The 27,760-nt window shown below is 35.0% G+C and overlaps 1 protein-coding gene across 1 annotated transcript in view; it reads left to right on the top strand.

Annotated features, from left to right (window-relative positions):
- Positions 1–27,760, top strand: part of LOC131401163 (transcriptional regulator ATRX-like) — an 81,040-nt gene that overhangs the window by 13,370 nt on the left and 39,910 nt on the right. The window contains exon 3 of the mRNA XM_058536226.1: positions 13,999–14,107. Coding sequence (XP_058392209.1) covers positions 13,999–14,107 — 109 coding nt within the window. The remainder of the gene's footprint in view (positions 1–13,998; positions 14,108–27,760) is intronic.

The raw sequence follows: 27,760 nt of genomic DNA, 5'->3' as shown, positions 1-27,760 counted from the left end.
CTCTCAGATGTGCGGCAGTGTGGATCTTGCCGATCTTGCTTTTCGCTGTCTAGGAGTCCGTTGTTGGTCTGTGACTGTTCCTTTTGTTGTATCTTATCGGGGGGAAGAGTTTCCGGGAAAGCTCTCTCTGCCATGACGCTGACATCACTCTCTTAGTGGATTTTTAAAAAGATTTTCCATATGCAATGTCATGTCATGTGCAAATAGAGATGATTTAATTCTTCCTTTCCAATATGGATTAGTTTTATTTCTTTTTCTGGCCCAGTTTCCCTGGTTAGAACCTCCAGTACAGTGTTGAATTGAAGTGACAAGAGCAGACATCCTTTTCTTGTTCCTAATCTTAGGGCGAAAGCATCTCCTCTTTCACCATTATGTGTAGTGTTAGCTGTAGATTTTTCATAGATGCTGTTCATCAAGTTGAGGAAGTTCCCTTTTATTTCCACTTTTTTGAGTGTTTATCATAAATGTGTGTTGGATATTGTCAAATGATTTCTTTGCATCTACTGAGATGATCATGTGGGTTTTTAAAATTTTATTGGGTGCATCACTATGATTATCAGATGTTAAACTAACCTTGTATACCTGGGATAAATCTTTCTTGGTCATGGTGTATAATTCTCTTTATATGTTGTTGGATTCAGTTTGCTAGTATTTTGTTCAATATTTGTGCCTTCTTATTTATGAGAGATATTTTCAGTTTTGTTTGCTTGTAATGTCTGGGTCTGATTTTGGTATGAGGTGTTTTTTTGTTTGTTTTTTTTTTTGTGAGGGATCTAGCTAACATCCGATGCCAATCCTCTTCTTTTTTGCTGAGGAAGATTGGCCCTAGGCTAACATCTGTGCCCATCTTCCTCTACTTTATATGGGACACCACCACAGCATGGCTTGACAATCAGTGCGTTGGTGCACGCCCAGTATCCGAACCTGTGAACCCCAGACCTACAGGAAGCAGAGGAAAAGCACTTAACTGCTGCGCAACCCAGCCGGCCACTGGTATGAGGTTAATACTGGTCTCATTTAATGGGTTGGGAAGTGTTCCCTCTTGTTTTTTGGAAGAGTTTCAGAATAATCGCTATTGATTCTTCTTCAGATGTTAGCCTGGATTTAGCAGTGAAGTCATCTGGACCTGGATTTTTCTTTTGGATAGTTACTGTTATTATTATTGTGAAATATACATAACATAAAATTTAACATTTTGTTAAAGTGAAACGGCAGCCTACAAAATAGGAGAAAATATTTGCAAATCATATATCTAATAAGGGGTTAATATGCAGAATACATAAAGAACTACTACAACTCAGCAACAAAAAAATAACCTAATTCAAAAAATGGGCCAAAGACTTGAATAGACGTTTTTCTAAAGATGATATAGAAAAGACTGAAAGCACATGAAAACATGCTCACTATCACTAATTATTAGAGAAATGCAAATGAAAATACAACCTCACACCCATTAGGATGGCTACTATCAAAAAAACAGTAAATATGGGGTGTGATGATGTGGAGAAATTGGAACCCTTGTGCACTGTTGGTGAGAATATAAAATGATGCAGTCACTTTGGAAAATGGTGTGGCAGTTCCTCAAAAGATTAAAACTAGCCTTATCGTATGATCCAGCAATACCACTTCTGGGTATATACCCAAAAGTATTGAAAACATGGTCTCCAAGAGGTATTTGTACACCCATATTTGTAGCAGCAGTATTCGCAATAGTCAAAAAGTGAAAACAACTCGAGTGTACATCAGTGGGTGAAGAGATAAACAAAATGTGGAGTACTCATACAATGGAATGTTATTCAGCTTTTAAAATGGAGGAAATCTTGCCACATGCTATAATATGGATGAACTTTGAGGACATTATGCTAAGTGAAATAATGCAGCACAAAAAAGGCAAACACTGTGTGATTCCATTTATATAAGATATCTAAAGTAGTCAAATTCACAGAGATAGAGAGTAGAATTGTTGGTTACTGTGGGGAGAGGGCGAATTGGGAGTTGTTATTTAATGGGTGTAGAGTTTCAGTTTTACAAGATGAAAAAGTTCTGGAGACCTGTTAACACTACTGAACTATATACTCAAAATGGTTAAGAAGGTAAATTTTATGGTATGTGTTTATCACAATTTAAAAAATTACATGGCTAGCTGCTAGTGGAGGTTAGATAGAACAATGTTTTTGTTTATTGGTTTTGTTTTGCACCATATCTTTTCTATTCATCTATGTTTGTCTTATGTTAAAAATACAAATTTAAAAAAACTGGTAAGAGATACGGGACAAGAAATTGAAAACTCCATAATTGTTTTATTAGTCTGTAAGGGAAAGTAGATTCGTATTTAAAATTAAATGAACATTAAATTAAAAAAAAAAGATATTTGATGAGTACCTACCAGGTACTGTGCTAAGGAGTAGGAAACACAATTGTAATCCCTCTTTTTTGTCTTTGTTTTTAGTGTTTTATCTTATTATTTTTTCTTTCTTTCTTTTTCATTGAAGTAACGTTGGTTTATAACATTATATAAATTTCAGATGTACATCATTTTATTTTGACTTCTCTTAGAGTACGTCTTGTTCACCACCAAAAATCTAGTTTCAATCCGTCACCATACAAATGTCCCCCTATTCCCCTTTTGCCCTCCCTCTCACCCCTTTTCCCTTCTGGTAGCTACCAGTCTGTTCTCTGTATCTATGTGTTTGTTGTTTTTTTTCCTCACATGAGTGAAATCACGTGGTATTTGTCTTTCTCCATCTGACTTATTTCGCTTAACATAATACTCTCAAGGTCCATGCATGTTGTTACAAATGGCAAGATTTCATCTTTTCTTATGGCTGAGTAATATTCCATTTTATATATATATATATATATATATATATATATATATATACACACACACACATACACACACACACACACACACACACACACACACCATATCTTCTTTATCCATTTATCTGTCGGGCTCTTAGGTTGTTTCCATGTCTTGGCTATTGTAAATAATGCTACAATGAACATAGGGGTACATATATCTTTTTGAAATAGTATTTTCATGTTCTTTGGATAAATACCCAGAAGTGGAATACCTGGATCATATGGTAGTTCTATTCTTCTTGAGGAATACTGTTTTCCATAGCGACTGCACCAGTTTACATTCCCACCAGCAGGGTATAAGCATTCCCTTTTTCCACATCCTCTCCAACACTAGTTATTTCTTATCTTCTTAGTAATAGCCATTCTGAAGGGCATGAAGTTATGTCTCAGTGTAGTTTTCATTTGCATTTCCCTAATAATTACTAATGTTGAACAACTCCTCATATGCCTATTGGCCATCTGTATATCTTCTTTGGAGAAATGTCTGTTCAGATCCTCCACCCATTTTTTAAATCAAGTTGATTGTCTTTTTGTTACTAGTTGTATGAGTTCTTTATATATTTTGGATGTTAACCCCTTATTGGATATATGATTTGCAAATATCTTCTCCCAAATGTTAGGTTGTCTTTTTGTTTTGTTGAGGGTTTCCTTTGCCGTGCAGAAGCTTTTAGTTTGATATAGTCCCATTTGTTTATTTTTGCTTTTGTTTCCCTTGCCTGAGGAGACATATCTAAAAAGATATTGCTGAGACCAGTGTCAAAGAGTGTGCTGCCTATGTTTTCTTCTAGGAGTTTTGTGGTTTCAGGTCTTACGTTCAAGTCTTTAATCCATTTTGAGTTAATTTTTGTGTAGGGTGTAAGATAATGGTCTACTTTCATTCCCTTGCACTTGGCTGTCCACTTTTCTCAACACTATTTATTGAAGAGACTTTCCCTTCTCCATTGTATGTTCTTGGTTCCTTTGTCGAAAATTAGCTGCCCATAAATGTGTGGGTTTGTTTCTGGGCTTTCAATTCTGTTCCATTGATCTGTGCATCTGTCTTTGTGCCAGTACTTTGCTGTTTTGATTGCTGCAGCTTTGTAGTATAGTTTGAAATCAGGAAGAGTGATACCTCCAGCTGTGTTCATTTTTCTCATGATTGCTTTTGCTATTCAGGGTCTTTTGTTGTTGCATGTAAATTTTAGAATTCTTTGTTCTATTTCTGTGAAAAAATGTCATTGGGATTTTGATAGGGATTGCATTGAATCTGTAGATTGCTTTAGGTCATAAGGACATTTTAACTGTGTTAATTCTTCCAGTTCATAAGCACAGAATGTCTTTCCATTTCTTTGTGTCTTATCTGATTTCTTTCAACAATGTCTTACAGTTTTCATTGTATAGTTCTTTCACCTCCTTAGTTAAATTTATTCCTAGGATTTTATTCTTTTTGTTGTGATTGTAAATGGGATTGTATTATTCATTTCTCTTTCTGCTGGTTCATTGTTAGTGTATAGAAATGCAGCTGATTTTTGTATGTTGATTTTGTACCCAGAAACTTTACTGTATCCGTTATTTCTAATAGTTTTGTTGGACTCTTTAGGGTTTTCTAAATATAAAATTATGTCATCCATAAATAGGAACAGTTTTACTTCTTCCTTTCCAATTTGGATCCATTTATTTATTTTTTCTTGCCTAATTGCTCTGTCTAGGACTTCTAATACTATGTTGAATAACAGTGGCAAGAGTGAGCATCCTTGTTTTATTCCTGTTCTTAGAGGGATAGCTTTCAGTTTTTCACCATTGAATATAATGTTAGCTGTGAGTTTGTTGTATTTGGCCCTTATCATGTTGAGGTACTTTACTTCTATAGCCATTTCCTTGAGAGTTTTTATCATAAATGGATGCTGTATCTTGTCAAATACTTTCTCGGCATCTATTGAGATAATCATGTTATTTTTATTTTTCATTTTGTTAACATGGTGTATCACGTTGATAGATTTGTCAGTATTGAACCATATCCGCATCCCTGGAATAAATCCCACTTGATCATGGTGTATGATCCTTTTACTATATTGTTGTATTCAGTTTTCTAGGATTTTGTTGAGGATTTTTGCATCTATGTTCATAGCAACATTGGCCTGTAATTTTCTTTTTTGTATCATCCTTGTTCGGCTTTTGTATCAGGGTAATGCTGACCTTGTAAAATGAGTTAGGAAGCGTCCCCTCCTCTTCAGTTTTTTTGACGAGTTTGGGAAGGTTAAGTATTAAGTCTTCTTTGAATGTTTGGTAGAATTCACCTGGGAAGCTGTCTGATTCTGGACTTTTGTTTTTGGGGAGGATTTTGATTACTGTTTCAATCTTCTTATTAGTAGTTGGTCTATTCAGATCTCTATTTCTTCTTTATTCAGTTTTGGAAGATTGTATGATTCTAAGAATTTATTTGTTTCTTCTAGGTCATCCAATTTGTTGGCATATAGCTTTTCATAGTATTCTCTTACAATCCTTTGTATTTCTGTGGTATCCATTATAATTTCTCCTCTTTCATTTCTAATTTTTTTTATGTGAACCTTATTTCTCTTTTTCTTACTGAGTCTAGCTAAAGATTTGTCAATTTTGTTTCCCTTTTCAAAGAATCAGATTTTGGTTTCATTGATCTTTTCTGTTGTCTTTTTAGGGTCTATTTCATTTATTTCTGCTCTGATTTTTATTATTGCCTTCCTTCTACTGACTTTGGGCTTTGTTCTTCTTTTTCTAGTTCCTTTAGGTGTAGTGTTAGATTGTTTATTTGAGATTTTTCTTTTTTATTGTGGTAGGCCTGTATTGCTATATCTTTCTATTTCATTTCTGCTTTTGCAGTATCCCATAGATTTTGGTATGTTGTGTTTCCATTTTCATTTGTCCTCCAGGTATTTTTTTATTTCTTCTTTGATTTCTTTGTTGATCCAGTAGTTATTCAGTAGGGTGTTCTTTAGTCTCCACATATTTCTGACTTTTCCAGGTTTCTTCTTTTAGTTGCTTTTTAGTTTTTTCTTATTTTATTGAGGTCATATTGACTTATAACTTGTAAATTTCAGGTGTACATTATTGTATTTCAGTTTCTGTGTAGACTGAAGCTTATTGACCACCAATAGTCTAGTTTTTATCTGTCACCATATATATGTGCCCCTTTACCCCTTTTCCCCTCCCCCACCCCTTTTTCCTGTTCTCCTTCTCTATGTGTTTATCTTCCACATACGAGTGAAATCATATGGTGTCATACCATTTTGGTTGGAAAAGATGCTTTATATGATTTCAGTCTTCTTAAATTTATTGAGATTGTTTGTTTCCCATCATATGGTCTGTCTTTGAGAATGTTCCATGTGCACTTGAGAAGAATGTGTATTCTGCTGCTTTTGGATGGAATGTTTCATGTATATATCTATTAAGTCCATCTGGTGTAGTGTTTCATTGAAGGCCGATGTTCCTTTGTTGACTTTCTGTCTGGATAATATATCCATTGATGTAAGTTGGGTATTAAAGTCTCCTAATGTTATTATGTTTCTGTCAATTTCTCCCTTTAGGTCTGTTAATAATGCTTCATATACTTTGGTGCTCGTATGTTAGGTGCATCTATATTAATAAATGTTATGTCTTCTTGATGAATTGTCCCCTTTATAATTATATAATATCCTACTTTGTCTCTTTTTATTTTTTGGCTTAAGCACTACTTTGTCTGATATAAGTATGACTGTACCTGCTTTGTTTTGGTTGCCATTTGCTTGGAGTATTGTCCTCCATCCCTCCACTCTGAGCCTATGTTTGTTTTTAGAGCTGAGATGGGTCTCCTGGAGGCAGAATATTGTTGGGTTTTGTTTTCTAATCCACCAGCCACTCTGTATCTTTGGATTGGTGAATCCAATTCATTTACATTTAGGGTGATTATTGATATATGAGGATTTAATACTGCCATTTTGTCTTTTGTTGTTGGATTGCTCTATATTTCCATTGTTTCTTTTCTCTTTTGTTTCTGTCTGCTGTTTCAATTTGGTGTTTTTTTTTTCTGATATGTTTCTCAGTTTCCTCTTTTTTTTTGTTGTGTGACTCTGCCCTGAATTTTTGTTTTGTGGTTACATGAGGTTTGTATAAAAGGTCTTATAAATGAGATAGTCCTTTTCTGCTGATAGCATCTTATCTTCATTTGCCTATGCAGGTTTCATCCTTTTTCTCTGCCCTGTCTATGTTTTTGTTGTCACAAATTATCCATTTTCTATTGTTTGTTAACAAATTGAAGTCATTATAGTTATTATTAATGCTTCCTTTCCCTTTAACCTTTTTGTTATAATTGTTTACTAACCTGATATAGAGTTGTGATTTTCTGATTCTTTCTGGCTATTTGTCACCTTGCTCAAAGCTTTTTGTACCTTTGCCTTTTTGTTTCAGGTAGGAGAGCTTCATTCAACATTTCTTGTAAGGCAGGTCTTGTCGCAATGAACTCCCTTGGCTTTTGTTTGTCTGGGAAAACCTTTATTTCTCCTTCATATTTGAAAGATATCTTTGCTGGATAGAGTATTCTTGGTGACAGTTTTTATCATTCAGTATTTGAATATATCATTCCACTCTCTCCTGGCCTGTAGCATTTCTTCTGAGAAATCTGCTGATAACCTAATCGAGGTTCCCTTGTAGGTCATTGCCCCCCCCCCCCGGCTGCCTTTAATATTCTTTCTTTGTCATTGCCTTTGACAGTTTTCTTATCATGCATCTTGGAGAAGGTCTTTTTGCGTTGAAATAATTGGGTGTTCTGTTACCTTCATTGATTTGTATATTCAGTTCCTTCCCCAGGTTTGGGAAGTTCTCAGCTATTATTTCTTTAAATAAGCTTTCTGCTCCCCTTTCTCCCTCTTCTCCTTCTAGGATACCTGTTATCCTTATGTTGTCCTTTCTAATGGAGTTTAATGATTCTCACAGAATTTCTACACTTTTTTGTCTTAGTATTCTCTCCTCTTCTACCTGCATTATTTCTAGTTTACATATTTGAGCTTGCTAATTCTCTCTTACATATGGTCACCTCTCTTTCCAGTGCCATCTAATGCATTCTTCATCTCATTTTTTTTCTGAGTTGTTCAGCTCCAGAATTTCTATTTGGTTCTTTTTTTAGAGTTTCAGTCTAAAAAGTATTGGTAAAGTATTCCTTCTGTTCACTGATTTTATTCCTTAGCCCATTGAATTGTTTTTTAAAAAACTTTTCTTGTAGCTGATTGTGTTTCTTCATAACAGCTATTCTGAAGTCTGGAAGATCACAATCTTCCATGACTTTATATTGATTTTCTTGAGAAATGTTATTTTCTTTTTGTGATGCTGTGTTCCCATGGCTTTTTTTGTTTTTTTTCTCAGTTATTCCTCTGCTGGCATAGCAAACACTTCTCTTATTTAGGTATAGCTTTGTTTTGATTCAAACTTTTCAACCAGTTGGAGATTAGAGGCCTGCCTCTGTTTTTCAGTAGGTGGCACTGTAGTACTAGTTTTTGGTTTTTCTTACCTGAACTATCTGCACATTCCATCTTCCACCGCCTCTATTTGGTCTGTTGCTTGTACTCTCATCATCACTTCCTGTGCCTCTTGGGGTCACTGATGCCTTGCCATTGTTGGTGTCACTGCAGTCGCTGTCTTTGCTGCCAGGGGTACATGGCTGGCTTATGCCTCCACTGCATTTGGGATCACCAGGGTCAGAAGCTCTTGCCATCATAGTGTGGGGAGGGGGAAGGTTGGAAGGCAGTTGTGTTCCTGGGGCGCCACCTCTGTTGTTGCCCATTACCTACCTTGTGGTCGCAGGCACTGCTGTGGCTGGGGTGGTCCGAGTTCTTTGTGCGCCTCTGCTGCTGCTGCTACCAGGCTCTGAGCCGCGACTGGGGTCCTTGGATCACAGGGCTCTGCCTCAGCTGCTGTTGTTCCCTGTGCCTGCAAATGTCACTGCAGCTCGCTGGGTGGAGTCGCATTCATGCCTTCACTGCTACCTACTGGGTTCTCTCGGGCTGGGAGTGGCTGGCTCATCCACCACAGTTGAGGGTCCACTGTCCTGGGACCTGCCTTTGCTCTTCCCCATTTAGCCTCCTCCACATGTTCCAATCCACCCCCCTTGTGTGTACCAGTGTGTAGAGGTCTCCTTTGTCCTGGTGAGATGGGCAATGTAGCCTTTGTTGGGTTATGCATGTTTTTCTCACTGTAGATTAAAGGCGAGACAAAGGGATCCTCTCATGCCACCATGATGATGATGTCACTCCTGTAGTCTCTCTCTTAAGGAGCTAAAATCTAATGGTGTAAACAGATATTAGACAAATAAATACAGAAATTTAAGTGCCCAGGAAATTGAGGGGAGAGTATTTCTATGATTTAGTAAGGAGTTGGTCTAATGTATCTACCCCAAAATATCCCGGACAGCTCCTTAGTATGTCATGACCATATTTCTCCTTATCAGTCAGTTAGTAGGAAAAAAAATCCAAATTGGAAGGGAAAAATGTTTTAACCATTTTTAAGTGTACAGTTCTGTGGCATTAAGTACATTCACATTGCCATGTAGCCATCATCACCATTTTTAAAAATAATTTTCATCAGTTTTGCTGGGGAGCAAGTTCATGGAGCTCCTTATGCTGTCATGTCAGAAGTCTCTCTCCCCATAAATTAAACTTTTTATTTTCACTTACCATCATTTCATAAACATTTTGACATTACTACATAATCTTTATCACTTTCAGTTCTATGATATTCTGTCCAGTAAATATCATAATTTACTTAAGTATTTCTCTATTATTATATGGTGAGATTATTATTTTTAATTTTTCACTATTATAGATAATCTACAGTGGGCATCTTGGTGGCAGTGGATGTTTTTTAGATTTCTTGGGGTTAAATTCCCATGTAAAATCAGTGATTTTAAGAGTATGCTGTTTTCCTGAGAATAATATAATGTAGGGTATAAATACTATTTACAGTAATAGTCATATTTCTTCATCTGAATATTAAAGTTGATAATTACTTATTAACAATATAAAGGATGTACTTATATTTTCTTTCTAATAAAAGGGAAACACTTTTCTACAGATAATCGTGTAATTATTTGAGTGATCAGAATCATGCTTTTCTTTTAACAGCTATTGAGAGATAAGCCTATTCTTGCTGAAGAAAATTTTTCAAAAAGGAAGCTATATTGTAGCCTTTTTGTAGCTTTTTTGTTTTCATCTAATTGTACCTTGAGTACTCTTGGAATGTGGTGCTGTTATTTTTAATTTCTGACCAATTATATTGATAGCACTTTGTATTATTGTTTCCATTGTAAATACAACAAATTATTATTTTTTTCTTTTCTTTTTTTTTTTTTTTTGCTGAGGAAGATTGGCCCTGAGCTAACAACTGTTGCCAATCTTCCTCTTTTTTTGCTTGAGAAAGATGGTCCCTGGGCTAACATCTATGCCAGTCTTCCTTTATTTTGTGTATGGGATGCCGCCACAGCATTGCCTGATGAGCACTGCATAGGTCTGCGTCTGGGATCCGAACCCACGAACTCTGCACCGTCAAATTGGAGCGTGTGAACTTAACCACTACACCACTGGGCCAGTCCCAATAAATTCTTATTTTTAGGGGGTAAAACCCTAATTACATCCTGTGCAAGTCATATTCAGATGGTATCTTTATTTTTAGGCATTGGTTGCTTAGGTCACTATAGTAATTAAAAAGGGACATTAGCTCTTTGATACCATGTCACATACTATATCAGTGGTTTAATAGTATATTTACCAGTGGAATTCTTTTTTTTCCCCAAGCAAAATCTTACGTGGAATATTATTATCTTGGACCTTGGGTGCTTAAAGAGTGAAGAGTTCTCTCCTCCTTCCCCAAGTGGAGCTAAGAGTCACCACTAAGCCACTGCCACATTACTAAGCTTCAAATTAAATGTTTCCAGAACCCATGAAGCATTCCAGTGTTCCTTTCATTTTGTAAATGTAGGATACCTAACGTGTACAAGGCACAATGTAGGTGCCGAGGATAAAGAATTTAACAAAAGAGAAAATTTCTCTAACCTCCCAGAAGTTACATTCTTGTTAGGGAAGACCAATAAGAAACAAACAAGTAAATATATGGTAAAAAATGCAGTGGAGAAACAATGAAAAATTGTAAAAGTGATAGAGATTTTTGGAGGACAGTATGTAGGGTGATCAGGCAAGGCTTTACTGATGAGGTGACATTTAAGAGAGATCTGAAGGGAACGTGGGCCATGCAGATATCTGGAGGAAGAACATTTCAAGCAGAGGAAACAGCAAGTGAAAATGCAATAAGATGTGAACATACTTAACATGTTTAAGGAACAGCAAGACCTCGTATGTGGCTGAAGCATGTAAGTGAAGAGCAGGATGGGGAAAGGAGATGAGATCAGATAGGTAACTCTATAGGGCCTTGCAGGCCATCATAAGGACTTTGAATTTTACTCTGAGATGAATTTTACTCTGAGGTTTTTGAAATAGGAGTGATGTGATCTGACTTGAATTTTAATAGAATCACTCGAGAGGCTGTGTTAAACCAGACTATAGGAGGCAAGAGTGGGAGGGAGACCAATTAGGATGCTATTTCAGTAATCCAGTAAGAATCAGTAGTGCTTAGACCAGGGTGGTAGCAAGGGAGGTGCTAAGAAGTAATTCAGTCCTTTACATATTTTGAAAATTGGGCCAGTAGGATTTGCTCTTAGATTATATAATGGGGTGTGAGAAAGAAAGACGGGGGTCAGATGATTCCACGGCTTTTGCTCCCAGAGAGTGCTTCATGTTATAAAGTAATTATGCTTGTCTCTCTTCTTAAAATCTGTGTTCATTGAAGACAGGCTCACTATTATCCATTTTTGCATACTCTGTGCCTATCACAGGGCTGGACATGTAGTAGGTCCATAGTAAATACTTGCTGAAGTGGCAGGGTAATACCTTACCCTTGTCTGGATCTTCTCTAGTTCTTTTCCATAGAGAATGATGTCCTAGTGATAAATTTTCTTATGTGCCCATTACATTTCAGTGCTAGGAATATACTGGCACTTTTTATCTTTCTCATTCTCCCCCTTTCTTTGTTTCTAGAGTCCCTTCTTATCGACATGTCTTTAACATATGTATGGGTAACAGGTATTCGTATTTCTTGATTTGACTATGTTTAAGTATAATGTTGACTTAAATATATTTTTCTGTTGTCAGTGTATATTAGTTTTATTGGCCAGATTCTATGTTCTGGTTGTGTTTCATTATCTGAAAGGCTATATTACAAAAAAGTTATATCAGTTTACCACCATGAATAAATGGAAAATGCCCATTTTACTATATACCTATAGTACTATAATTACATTTTCCCCATCTTTAATGGGTAAAAACAGTTGTCATTGTTTTAATTTGTATTTTTCTGACGCCTGGTAAGGTTGAATATTTTTTCCGTTTGCCTGCTAGTTTGTATCTAATTTTATAAGTTAAGTTGTCTTCAGAAAACATTTGCTTTAACCATCAGTCAGTTCAGTTTGTGTTTTGAGTACCTACTACTACTACTACATATTGGGCACTGAATTAGGTTCAAGGGGTATTACAGGAAATCATGTTATAGAGAGAGTTCAAACATATAACATGTGGCATAATAAAGATGGATATAATTTACTGTGGGATTGTGGGTGATAATATTAAGTACTCAATAAGCTTAATTACCATGTGACAGGCATTATTCTAAGTCGGTTTTTTTTCCTTAGTTAAGTCATTTAATAAACAACAACGCTATGCAATAGGTACTCTGGTTATACTCATTTTTAAAGATAAAGAAACTAAGGCACAAGGAGTTTAATTACTTGCCTGAAGTGAAAATACTAGTACATGGTGAAACTGGGATTAAACTCAGGGAGTCTGACTCCAAAGTCTATATTTTTTATTATTAACCTATAAATCAGTTTTTAAATATTGGATTCACAGAAGTGGTAGTACAGATTGTTCATTTGTATTACCACAGAAAGCTATGTTGAGATACTTTTTAAAATATTCATATCATATTCTATTCATTTATGATTAGCATATTTACTTTAATAATTATCCTGTTCAAGTGAATAGTTAATGCAAATGTGACTTTAGTCTCTTACTTTTTTATTGAACCATCTATCTCAAATTCTTTTTGCTTTAGATGTGTATGCCTTTTTTTCCCAACTGAAAGAAATGAAACTGTAAATAAATAAATTGACTTTAAAATTTTAGCCATTACTGAATTTTCAGCAAGGAAATTCTAGGTTTTCAATATAAGTAAAGATATGGGTAAGTAATAAACATGTCAAAGTATCTCTTAAACTATTGTACTACGTTTAAGTATAAAATTTGCTGCAAGACACAAATCTCAGTTTTGTCAACTTTTTTTATGAGACTCTGGGGTGTGATGATATGTATTTTACTTGGATGAGAAATAGTGGTATTATGTTTACAGTTAAAGAATTGGAATGGAAATGATGTATGATAAAATATAAAAATGCCATAAGCACTTAAGTCCTTGGTATTTTTGTACCAATGTAAGTCTTGGGTAAAATTTCACCTCACTGTCCAGAAGTTGACATGTCTGATCACTATTTAGCAAAGTCACAATCCTTTACTTACATATACACATACACATAATTGTCATGAAATAGGAACATACGCTAATATTTGTGGCTAGACCATAGAATAGTTTTTGGCATGTAATAGGCATTCAGTAAATATTTGTTCGGTGAATGATTAAATGCCTTCTTTGTCTTGGTTTTTATCTGATCAGTATCAACTTGTTAATAAGGATGGTGAAAACCTGGCCCTTTACAGATTTAAATAAAAGCAAGCTTCGCGAGCATAATGCAACTTAATCATATTCTTTTGACGGTTTTAAAGGATTCTAATCAAGGAAATCTTTTAAGAAATTCAAATGTAGATGAAAAACTTTTTAAAAATACCTTTGCTATTCGATATCTGTTGGAAGGAAATTGGTGGTGAATTTATTTGTAATGCAATGAATTACCCCTTGATTAAAAAAAATGTATGTTTTGCTATGCAAATAGAATATATATAACCAGTTTTTAAATGATGAGCAAGGAAGAAAATCTGTTACTACTGCAGAACAGTATATCAAGTCTCTTTTCTTTTCTTGTTAAATTTTCAGGTGAAGGGAAGTGGCTCCGAAACATTGACTATTACCGTTTAGATGGTTCTACTACTGCACAATCAAGGAAAAAATGGGCTGAAGAATTTAATGATGAAACTAATGTGAGGTAGGAAATACTTCCTGTATGTATAGAAAATTTTCTTAAAATTATTTTAAAATCTATATGCAGTAAAATTCACTTTTTTTTGGTAACTAATGCAAGATACAATCAAGATATAAAATAGTTTCATCATCCCTCAAGAAATTCACTCATGAAATCATAAAATTTGTAGCTTTTTGAGTCTCACTTCTTTCACTTAGCAAAATGCATTTGAGATTTATCCATATTGCTGTATATGTCAATAGTTTGTTCCTTTTTATTGTTGAGTAGTATTCCGTTGTGTGGATGTATCACAGTTTAGCCAGTTCCACTTGAGAGATATTTGAGTTGTTTCCAGGATTTGGAATTAAAATTGAAACTGCTCTAAACATTGATGTATAAGGTTTTGTGTGACCCTTACATATTTACCCAAGTGAAATGAAAATCCAGGAGTGCAGTTGCTGGGTTGTATGGTAAGTTTACATTTAGCTTTGTAAGAAATTGCCAAACAGTTTTCCACAGCACTTGTGTAATTTTGCATTCCCGCCAGCAGTGCGTCAGAGTTCCAGTTGCTCTGCATCCTTGTCGCCATTTGATATTATTGTTTTTTAAAAAATTATTTTACCCATTCTAATAGGTATGTAATGGTATCTCATGTGATTTTAATTTGCATTTCCCTAATGATAATTGATGTTGAGCATCTTTTCATGTGTTTATTGGCCATTTTTATATTATCTTTGGTGACAAATATGTTAGAGGATTTTAAAGTTAACAGAGTATTCCTGATATCTTTATCTGTTGTAGAAATTTGAATCATACTTTAAACCATTTAGGTATAGGATGTGTTGTTGATGTTGTTTTTAACTAAGCAATTAACAGACTTGAACTGCATTTGGAAGAGAAAAATTTATATACATACATATAAACATATGCACACACACAGTCACATGTGTGAAAGCATGACTTTTAAGAAAAGGATGAAGAGATGGGGTTAGTTTAATGGCAAGATGACTGAGGTATACCCTAATAAATGTTTTAAAAGTATGAAAGATATTATACTGTGTGTGTAAAACATGTTTGAACTCTAGCAGAGTCCTAAACTACACCTAGGGTTAAGGCTAGAGAAATTCCAGTTAGACCACAGAAGAGTTAATTCTGTTAGGTATTTAAAATCTGTAGAGTCTGGGAGACCTTACAAAGGAATGGTTTGAGTACAGTAAAGTTAAAAAAGCATATAATTAAATAATTTTTTAAAGAATGAGTACATTTTTATATTGTTTGCCATGTTTTTAAAAATTATTATTTGTGCATGAGTGTGAAGAAGTAATTTTATTGAGTAACCCTAGCCTTACTTGTCAAACTTAATCTAAATCTTTGACTTGCTCAGTTTCCCAAACTGATGAGTATCACAATAGCATATGATTTGTCCCATAACATCCATATTTGATGACCAGTAGGAAACAACATTGAAACGTGGATGCTGAATTGTCAGCTTGGCTTACTCATTAGGAAATTAACCCCCCTCAACATATGCCAAAAAGTGTCTCTGATTCAAATTCATCTTCTAGATATATATACATATCATGGATTTGAGGAGTTATTCTAGAGTAGCTAAACCTGTCCAGATTAAATCCACAAATGTTAGAGATTATGTCTATCTATATTCTTTTTCTCATGACTCAGTAATTTTCAGAAAAGAGAATGTAAATATAATTGTTTATGGTAAAGCAGTTGGAAAGGCACATTAAGATAAACTTTAAGGGGGCCGGGCCCAGTGGCGCAAGCGGTTAAGTGCATGCGCTCTTCTGTGGCGGCCTGGGGTTCACTGGTTCAGATCCCGGGCGCACACCAACGCACCGCTTGTCAAGCCATGCTGTGGCAGCGTCCCATATAAAGTGGAGGAAGATGACATGGATGTTAGCCCAGGGCCAGTCTTCTGCAGCAAAAAAAAAAGGGGGGGGGATTGGCAAAGTGGAGGAAGATGAGCATGGATGTTAGCCCAGGGCCAGTCTTCCGCAGCAAAAAAAAAAAAAAAGAGAGAGGAGGATTGGCAGATGTTAACTCAGGGCTGATCTTACTCACAAAAAAAAAGATAAACTTTAAGATAATAACTGTTTCTAATATTGTCTTATGTGGACAGAAAGTAGTTTTTAATAGTCTCAGGGTCTCTGGTTAGCTTGATACTGTTTTTTTCTTAACTTTTTATTTAGAAATAATTATAGATTCACAGGAACTTGCAAAGATAGTATAGAGAGGTCCTGTGAACCCTTCACCTAATTTTCCCTAATAGTTACATCCTGCATACCTGTAATACCAAAACCAAGAAATTGACACTGTTTCAGTGCATGTGTATGTGTGTCTTTTTATCACATATGTAGAGGGTCTGGTAACCACCACTGTATTCAAGGTATAGGAATATTCCATCACCACAGAGATTGCTCTCTTACTACCATTTTATTGTCATACCCATCCTTACCACTACCCTCGCCACTATCCCTAACTCCTGGCAATAACTAATTTGTTCTCCATCTTTATAATTTTGTCGTATCAAGACTGTTATATAAATGATATCATACTGTATGTGATCTTTTGAGATTGGCTTTTTTCACTCAGCGTAATGCCCCTGAGTTCCATCCAAGTGGTTGTGTATATCAATAGTTTATTCCTTTTTATTACAGAATAGTATGTATTCCATGGTATGGATGTACCAGTTTGTTTAATACAAACTTATACAGCTACTGCAGGGCATTTTGGTTGTTTCCAAGTTTGGCTGTTACAAATAAAGCTGCTATGAACATTGTGTACAGGTTTTTGTGTACCTAAGTTTTCATTTTTCTAGGATAAATGCCCAGGAGTGTGATTGCTAGGTTGTGTGATAAGTGACTATTTAGTTTTTTAAGAAACTGCCGAACCGTTTTTCAGAGTGGCTGCACCATTTTACATTCCCACTAGTAAAGTGTGAGAGATCAAGTTTCTCTGCATCTTCACCAGCATTTGGTTTTATCACTATTTTTTATTTTAGCTGTTCTGATAGGTGTGTAGTGGTATCTCATTATGGTCTTAATTTGCATTTCCTTGGTGGCTGGTTATGTTGAACAATCTTTTCATGCATTTATTTGTCATCTGTATATCCTCTTTGGTGAAATGTTTCTTCATGTCTTTTGCCCATTTTCTCATTGGATGCTTGCCTTTTTATTGCTAAGTTTTGAAAATTTTTTATATAATTTAGATGAGTAACTTGTCAGATATGTGGTTTGCAAATATTTCCTGCCAGTGTATGGCTTGTCTTTTTAACCCCTTCACAAGGTCTTTCACAGAGCAAAACTATTTAATTTTGATGAAATCTAGTTTGTCAATGTTTTCTTCTTTTTTCATGCTTTTCGTGTCAAATTCAAGAGCTCTTCTTCAAGCCCTAGGCCCTGAAAATTTTCTCCTGTGTTATCTTCTAAAAGTTCTATAGTTTTATATTTTATGTTTAAGTCCGAGTGCATTTTGAATAAGTTTTTATATAAGATGTGAGATTTAGGTCGTGTTCTTTTTTTTTTTTGCCTATGGATGTACAATTGCTCCATCACCATTTGTTGAAAAAGCCATCCTTCTTGCACCAAATTACTTTTGCACTTTTGTGAAAAATCAGTTGGCTATACTTGTGTGCGACTATTTCTTGGTTCACTGTTCTATTCCATTGGGCCATATATCTGTCCCTCTGTCATTACCACATAGTCTTGATTATTATAACTATATAGTAAGCCTTAATATCAGGTCTAGTGATATCTCCCACTTTATTCTACTTTTCCCAAGTTGTTTTAGCTAATCTAATATGTTTGCCTTTATATATAAATTTTTAGAATATTCTATATCTATAAAAATCTTGCAAGGATTTTAATAGGAATTGCATTAAACCTGTTATCAATTTGGGGAGAATTAATATCTTTGCTATATTGAGTCTCTTGTGAACACTGTATCTCTATTTATGTAGATCTTTGATTTCTTTCATCATCGTCTTTTGTAGTTTTCAGCACATATGTCCTGTATATGTTTTGTTAGGTTTACACCTAAGTATTTCAGTTTTTTTTTGAGTGATTGTAAATGATAATGTATTTTTAATTTTGGTTTTCACATGTTCATTGCTAGTATGTAGAAATGGAGTTGATTTTTGTGTTGATCTTTTACCTGTGATCTTGCTGAACTCACTTATTTGTTCTAGGAGTTTGTTTTGTAGATTCCTTGAGATTTTCTACTAGACTATTATGTCATCTGCAAGTAAGGATAGTTTCATTTCTTCCTTTCTGATCTATATGCTGTTTATTTCCTTTCCTTGCTTTATTGCACTAGCTAGAACTTCAATGATATGTTGAAGAGCAGTGATGAGAGTGGACATCCTTGCCTTCTTGATCTTAAGAGAAGAGCATTCTGTGTTGATTAACTATGATGTTAGCTGTAGATTTTTCATAGATACTCTATCAAGTTGAGGAAGTTCCCCTCTATTCCTAGTTTGCTGAGAGTTTTTATTATGAATGGGTGTTTAATTTTGTCTGATGCTTTTTTTCCTCATTTAATATCATCTGTTTTTTTTCTTGAGCCTGTTAACATGGTAAATTACGTAGATTTATGTTCAAATATTGAACCAGCCTTGCATCCCTGGAATAAACCCCACTTGGTCATGGTGTATAATTCTTTTTATATAGTACTGGGTTCTATCTGCTAATATTTTGTTGAGGGATATTTATGTGATATTGGTCTGTATCCACTTGTTTTTGTACTGTCTTTGTCTGATTTTGGTATCAGGATAGTATTGGCGTTATAAAATGAGTTGAGAAGTGTTCTCTCTTCTGTTTTCTGAAAGAGATATGTAGAATTTGTGTTAATCTTAAATTTTTGGTAGAATTCGCCAGTGAAACTTTCTGGCCTTGCTGATCTCTTTTTTGGAAGTTTTTAAATCACTAATTCAATTTCCTTAGTAGTTATAAGACTATTCAGATTATCTATTTCATATTGTATGAGTGGTGGTAGTTTGTGGTTTTTGAGGAATTGGTCCATTTCGTCTAAATTTCAAATTTATGTATAGAATTGTGCATAGCATTCCCTTATTATCTTTTTGATGTCTGCAGGGTCTATAGTGACAGCCTCTGTTTCATTCATTGTATTGATAATTTGTGTATTCTCTTGTTTTTGGTCAGTCTTGCTAGAGGTTTGTCAATTTTATTGATCTTTTCAAAGAGCTAGCCTTTTGTTTCATTGATTTTCTCTATTTTTTTCTTTGTATTTTCAGTTTCATCTTGTTTTACTTTACTTTGCTCATCTTTTTTACTTTCTTGAGATAGAACCTTAGATTACTAATTTGATTTAAGACTTTTCCTCTTTTCTAATATATATAATTTTCTTATTATGTAAGTCTTTTATAATAAGCATTTAGTGCTGTAAATTTTCTTTCAGCACTGTTTTAGCTGTGTCATACAAATTTTGATATATTTTCATTTCCATTCAGTTCAGTGTATTTTTTTTTCCTTTGAGACTTACTCTTTGACTCATAGCTGGAAGTATGTTGTTTAATTTCAAAGCATTTGGACATTTCCATTATTTTTCTTTTACTAATTTCTAGTTTGATTCAGTTCTGTTCAGAGAATATACTCTGTGTGATTTCAATTCTTTTAAATTTATTGTGTTTTGTTTTATGGCTCAAAAAGTGGTATATTTTGGTATAGCGTACATGGGCCCTTGAAAAGGATGTGTATTTTGTTCTTGTTGGGCAGAGTCTTCTATAAATGTTGATCATATCCTGTTCTTTGATGGAGTGGTTGTGTTTTTCTTTATCCTTGTTGATTTTCTGTCTAGTTGGTTATTGATTTTTGAGAGAGGAGGGTTTAACCCTCCAACTTTAATTGTGGATTTGTCTCTTTCCCCTTTCAGTTTTTGCTCCTCATATTTTCAGCTCTGTTGTTTGGTGTATACACGTTTAGGATTGTTATGCCCCTCTCTAGTCCTCGTACTTTTCTTTGCCCTGAAACCTACTTTATCTGATGATAATATAGCCGTTCCTGCTTTATTTTGATTGATGGTTACGTGGTACAGTTGTCTTTCGGCATCCGTGGGGAATTGGTTCCAGGACCCTCATGGATACGAAAATCCGTGGATGCTCAAGTTTCTTAGATAAAATGGCGTAGCATTTGCATATAACCTACGCACATCCTCCCGTATACTTTAAATCATCTCTAGACTACTTATAATACCTAATACAATGTAAATGCTATGTAAATAGTTGTTATACTGTATTGTTTAGGGAATAATGACAAGGAAAAAAAGTCTGTATGTGTTCAGTATAGACGCAACCACCATAGGCCTTTCAGTCCACAGTTGGTTGAATCCATGGATGCAGAACCTGCAGATAGGGAGTGCTGACTGTATATCTTTTTTCATCTGTTTACTTTCCACTTACCTATTTCATTATATTTGAAGTGAGTTTCTTGTAGACAGCATATGGTTGGATCATGTTTTTGTACCCACTCTGGTAATCTCTTTCTTTTCAATGGTGTATATAGAGCACTTACATTTTTTTTATTGAGGTATAATTGACATATAACATATTAGTTTCAGGTGTACAACCATTTACATTTAATATAGGGCTTGAGGCTGCCATTTTATTTTTTGTTCAATTTGTTCTTTTTTGTGTGTGTGTGAGGAAGATTAGCCCTGAGCTAACATCCAATGCCGATCCTCCTCTTTTTGCTGAGGAAGGTTAGCCGTGGGCTAACATCCATGCCCATCTTCCTCTGCTTTATATGGGACACCGCCACAGTATGGCTTGACAAGCTGTGCGTCGGTGTGCGCCTGGGATCCAAACCTGCGAACCGCGGGTTGCCAAAGTGGAGCATGCACACTTAACTGCTCCGCCACTGGGCCAGCCCCTCAATTTGTTCATTTTCATTCTGTTTTCTTTTATTGCTGATTTCTTTTTCCACCCTTCCTGTGGGTTCCTTTTACCTTTTTTGGAGTTCCATTTTGATTCATCCATACTGGTTTTTAGTCTATCTTTGTGTAAATTTTATAGTGGTTGCTCTAAATATTTCATTATATGTACATAACGCATTACATTGTATGTACTTATGTACATAACTTATGACTGGTGTTATCATTTTACCATTTTGATTGAAGTGTAGAAACCTTATCCCTTTACATCCCTTTGGCTTCCCCTTTTATAGTATAATTGTCTTAAATATTTTCTCTACATAAATAGATTACCACATTAGACAGTGTAATAATTTTTTCTTCAACCATCAAACATAACTTAGAAGACTTAAAAGAAGAAAAATCTATTTTATTCACTCATAGTTTTTGTTCTTTTCATTGTTTTTTCTTCCTTCCTAATGTTTTAATATTCCTTCTTTTATCATTTCCTTTCTTTTTAGAAAACTTCCTTTAGGGGAGGTCTGCTGGCAGCAGATTCTGTGAGAGTACCTTCATCTGAGAATTTCTTGATTTCCCCTTCATTTTTGAAGAACATTTTAGCTGGATATAGAATTCTGGGGTGTCGGTTCTCTTCTTTCAGTACTTGAAAAATGTTGTGCCACTTGCTTCTGGCCTCCATGATTTCTTATGAAAAACCTATTTTTACAAGTTTGGCTTTTTTAGATTCCACATATAAATAATACCAAACAGTATTTGTCTTTCTCTGTCTGACTTACCTCACTTAGCATAATGTGCTTAAGGTCCATCCATGTTGTCACATATGGCTGGATGTCCTTTTTCAGGGCAGAATAATATTCCATTGGATGTATACACCACATCTTTATCCAGTCATCCGTTGGTGGGTACTTAGGTTGTTTCCCTATCTTGGCTGTTGTGAATAATGCTTCAATAAACATGGGAGTGCATGTCTCTTTTTGACATCCTGTTTTCATTTCTTTTGTGTATATACCTAGAAGTGGAATTGCTGGATCATATGGTAGATCTGTTTTTAATTTTTTGAAGAACCTTCATGTTGTTGTCCATAGTGGCTGAACTAATTAATAAATATAGACATTTTATTACAATCATCAAACTTGCTAAGAGACTGGAACTTAATTATTCCAACCACTATAAGAAATGATAATTATGTGTAACATGATAGAGGTGCTAATTGTCGCTACAATGGCAATCATATTACAATATATAAATGTATCAAATTAACATGTTGTACACCTTAATTTTACACAATGTTATATGTCAAATATGTTTTAATTAAAAAAAAAAAAAACTTGCTATTTTTCAAATTGTTTTTCCCCTATCAGTAAGACTCTTTCTTTATCTTAGTTTTCAGTAGTTTGACTATGGTGTGTCTTGGCATGGATTTCTTTGGGTTTACCCTCTTTGTGGTTCATTCAGCTTCTTGAATCTCTAGTTTGTGTTTTGCACTAAATTTTGGTAATTTTCAGCCAATATTTCTTTGAATGCTTTTAGAGCCCCTTCTTCTTTTCTCCTCTCCTTTTAGGACTTCGATGACAAGAATATTAGATCTTTTTTTATAGTTCTATAGGTCCCTGATTCTCTGTTATCTTTTTTTTCATTTGATTTCTATCTGTTGTTCAGATTGGGTCATTTCTGTTATTCTGGTTTCAAAGTTTATTGACTCTTCTGTTCTCTACATTTTACTATTGAGCCCATCTATTGAGTTTTTTGTTATTGTAGTTTTCAGTTCTACAATTTCTATTTGGTTCTTCTTTGTGACTTCTGTTTCTTTGCTGAGACTTTTTTTTTTCATTTGTCTCAAGTGTGTTAATAATTGCTTATTGAAGCATTTTTATAATGGTTACTCTTTAAATCCTTGTCAGACAATTCTAACATTTATGTCATCTTAGTGTTGAAAGATATCAGCTGATTATCTTTTCTCATTGAATTTGAGATTTTCCTGGTTCTTATTATGGCAAAGATATTCTATGTAAACTGGACATTTTGGTTATTATGTCATGAGTCTGTGGATCTTATTTAAATATTCTGTTATAGCAGACCTCTTCTGACACACGTTCTGGTCGGGCATGAGGTGCCCCACCTCATAAATTCTAACATTTATGTCATCTTAGTGTTGAAAGATATCAGCTGATTATCTTTTCTCATTGAATTTGAGATTTTCCTGGTTCTTATTATGGCAAAGATCTTCTATGTAAACTGGACATTTTGGTTATTATGTCATGAGTCTGTGGATCTTATTTAAATATTCTGTTATAGCAGACCTCTTCTGACACACGTTCTGGTCGGGCATGAGGTGCCCCACCTCATAAATTCTAACATTTATGTCATCTTAGTGTTGAAAGATATCAGCTGATTATCTTTTCTCATTGAATTTGAGATTTTCCTGGTTCTTATTATGGCAAAGATCTTCTATGTAAACTGGACATTTTGGTTATTATGTCATGAGTGTGGATCTTATTTAAATATTCTGTTATAGCAGACCTCTTCTGACACACGTTCTGGTCGGGCATGAGGTGCCCCACCTCATTATTATCAGGGAAGGAGTTCAGTCTGCTCACTAGGTTTCTGCTGATACTACCCTGGCTGGGAAGGTTAGGCTTGCCTATTTACAACCTCTCCCCCATTGGCCTTCATGGACACTACAGGGGTAACTCATTACTATTTGGGTGGTGATGTAATTCCTGACTCTCCACTAGGCCTCTTTTGATACTACTGCCATAGGGAAAGAGAGGGTTTTCCTTGTAACCCCTGAGTAGTGGTGGATGTCCTGGTTCCCTACATGGTCTTCACTGACGCTGCTGGGTTGGTGGGAGGACCTTGTTGACTCAGACTTCTCTGATACCACTCAGGCAGTGCCTTGTTACAACTACATGAGGGTAGAAGTCTGGGCTCCCCACTCAGCCTTTAGTGGCAAGGGTGGAAGTGTGCCACATTTTTTCTATGCTGTTTGACTGGAGTTGAGCAGTTATTGTTTTAAAGTTTTCTATCTTGCTAGGCTGCCCCCTTTTTGGTCCTTTGGCTAGAGAGAGCAGGATTTTCTTGGAAAATTTTTTTTACGGCACCCACTGGCGTTTTCAGGTTGCTGGGTTCTTCAGCACTCAGTGTGGGATATGTGAGGCCAAAAGAAAGCCTATGGAACTCACTGCCGTGTTGTTCCTTAGGTCCCAAGGTCCCTAGCCAGTCTGCCTCTTTCTTCTCACTTTTCAGAGACTTCTTTCGTTTGTTTTATATATAATGTCCAGGGTTTTTAGCTGTACTTATTGTGAGGAATAGGGGTATGTTTACTTGATCCTTCCAGAGGTGGAAGTCCAAAGATTAAACTTTTTAAAGAATTGTTGTATCTGCCTTCTGGCAAACATATATATGTGCTTCTGTTGTGTATATGCCTAGAAGTAAGATTGCTGGGTAATAGGTATGTGTATATTCAGCTTCGGCTTATGCTGCCAAAACATTTTTCCAAAATGGTTGTACCAGTTTTCGCTCCCACAAGTAGTGTATGTGTGTTTCAGTTGTTCTCTATCTTCATCATCACTTGATGGTGTCTGTTTTTTTTAAGTCATTGTGATAGATATGTAGTGGTAAGGCTTCAAAGTCTTAATTTGTATTTCCCTGATAACTAATTCCAGGTGGTTTGTAGACATAAATGTGAAAGCTAAAACAATAAAGGTTTTAGAAACAGCAAAGAGTATTTTTCTGATCTTGGAGTAAGAAAATTTTCGTAAACAGGACACACAAAGTACTAATCATAAAAGGAAAGATTGATAAGTTGAACTTCATTAAAATTAAGAACTTGTATTTATCAAAGGCATTTCACATTAAGAATGAAAAAGCAAGGCAGAAAATAGGAGAAGCTATTTTTAACACACAGATCCAAAAAGGACTCTTAAGCAGAATATATAAAGAATTCTTAAAAATCAGTAGGATAAACCAGACAACCCCATAGAAAGATAGACAAAAAACTTGAAAAGGACTTTTCAAAAGACAATATCCAAATGACCAATAAACATACGAAAAGCTGCTCATCTTTATTAATCATCAGAGAAATGCAAGTTAAAAACGTTTTTGACAAACGTGCACAAGTGTTTCAATGGAGGGAGGACAGCCTTCTCAACAAATGGTATTGCAACAATTGCATATTCACAGGCTGAAAATGAACCTTGACCTAAGCCTCACCCCTATTCAAAAATCAAGTCAAAATGGATCATAAATCGAAATGTAAAACATTATACTTGTTTAAGAAAACATAGAAGATAATTTTCAGGAGCTAAGGTTAGGCAAAGAGGTCTTAGTCATGACACCAAAGGCATATAATCCATTAAAGAAAAAATCAGTAATTAGACAACCAAATTAAAAACTTTTGTCTGGGAGAGAATCTGTTAAGAAGAGGAAAAGACATACCACAGACTTGGAGAAAATATTTGCAAATAGCATATCAAACAAAGGACTCATATCTAGAATATATAAAGAATTCTCTAAATGTAACAGAAAAAAAATGGTATTCAGTTACAAAATGAGCCAAGGACTTAAACTGACACTTCACTGAAGAGGATCTGTGTGTGGCAAATAAGCATGTGAAAAGATGTTCAACATCGCTAGCCAATGGGGAAATATAAGTTAAAACCACAGTGAGATATCACTTCTTAACTATCAGAATGGCTAAAATAAAAAATAGTGACACTACCAAATGCTGGTAAGGATGCAGAGAAACTGGATCTCTTCCACAATGCTGGTGAGAATGTAAAATGGCACAGCCACTCTTCCTGGAAAACAATTTGGTAGTTTTTAAAAAAAAAAAACTAAACAATTAAACATACCCATACTACCCTGCCTTCACACTCTTGAAAATTTATGCCAGGGAAATGAAAACTTATTTTCACACTATACACAGATGTTCATAGCAGCTTTATTTGTAATAGCCAAAAACTGGAAACAACCCAAATGTCCTTTAATATGTAAATGGATAAACAAATTGTGATATATCCATATAGTGGAATACTGCTTAGCAATAAAAAGGAATGAACTATTGATACTGATCCATACAACAACTTGGATGGATCTCAAGGGCATTATGCTGAATGAAAAATGCCAATCTCAGAAGGTTACATACTGTATGATTCCATTCATATGGCTTTCTTGATGTGGCAAAATTATAGTGATAGAGAAAAGATTAGGGTTACGGGGAGAGTGAAAATTCTAAGGGATAACACAAAAGAGGTGTTTTTGTGGTGATGGAACAGTTCTGTGTCCTGCTTGTGGTAAAGTTACATGAATCTACATACTTGATAAAATTTCATAGAGCTATCCACCAAACAAAAAACATACATATAAAAACTGGTGAAACGCAGATAAGCTCTGTGCCTGAGTTCATAGTATTGTACCAACCTCAATTTCCTGGTTTTGACAATGTACTGTAGTTATGTAAGTTATTACCATTGGGGACAGCTGGATGAAGGGTACACAGGAACTCTCTGTACTACTGTTGCAAATTCTTGTGAACCTTAATCTATTTTTTAAAGGTATAATAAAAAAGGCAATACCATGAGTTGTCAAGGGTCTGAAACAACTGGAACTCTTATATACTGCAGGTGAGAATGTAAATTGGAATAACCACTTTGGAGAACTATTTGCGCAGCTTTATTTATTTATTTATTTATTTATTTATTTATTTATTTATTATTTATTTATTTATTTATTTATTTATTTATTTATTTGAGGAAGATCAGCCCTGAGCTAACATCTGATGCCAATCATCCTCTTTTTGCTGAGGAAGATTTGCCCTGGGCTAACATATGTGCCCATCTTCCTCTACTTTATCCATCTTCCTCTACTTCATATGGGACACCACCACACCATGGCTTGATAAGCCGTGCACCCGTTGGTGCCCGGAATCCAAACCCACGAACCCCGGGCCACCGAAGCAGAGCGTGCGAACCTAACTGCTACACCACCGGGCCAGCCCCTATTTGTGCAGCTTTAACAGTGCCATATTCATACCCTGTGACCCACCAGTTCTGCTCTTAGGTATATACCTAACAGAAATGCTTGCATATTTTTACCAAAAGTCATATACAAGAAGGTTTGTAGCAGCAGTATTCAAATAATGGTTCATATTTTAATTCTGTTTGTTTTGAGTGTATACTTTAATACTAATGTTTAGTGTTAAGAAAATCTAAAAATATTTTGGTTAGCTTATCTCATTATGGACTTACATATTCCAAATTGAATAATATTAGAGATTAAATAGTTGAAAAATAATTCTTAATACCAGTTCAGTCACTTGACTCTGTCTATTTCTTTGTTCATTTTTCTTCTGGGGGCAAAATTAAATAATTTTGCTTCCCACTTGTATGCTTTTCAAAGCTAAAATATGCTGTTGATCACATCTATACCTTGTAAATAAATATCTTTATTATTGCAAATTAGATTGGATTACAATTGTTTATATATCTATTGTCTAGTAGTTGGTGGTCTCCTTTAGTGCAGTGACCAGCTATTTTTTCATCTTTTGTATTCCTAGTCTAGCTCAGTACTTGGAATGCGTAGTGGTTTCATAAACATGTTTATTAAACCTGTTCAGCTCTTCATTAGTGGATAGATATCAAAGAGTTTTGAAGTTCTCTACAAGGCTTCCTGTTTGTGTGTGTGTTTTTTTTAACCTGCATGGTTTATACCATTCTATATGCTTGATCCTTTTGCTGGTGTGGAATAGATGTAAACAACTGGAGTAATTTTGGA

This window comes from Diceros bicornis, chromosome X, assembly GCF_020826845.1.
Source record: "Diceros bicornis minor isolate mBicDic1 chromosome X, mDicBic1.mat.cur, whole genome shotgun sequence".
Classification (NCBI taxonomy): domain Eukaryota; kingdom Metazoa; phylum Chordata; class Mammalia; order Perissodactyla; family Rhinocerotidae; genus Diceros; species Diceros bicornis.
This window is presented reverse-complemented; position numbering and strand designations above follow the sequence as displayed.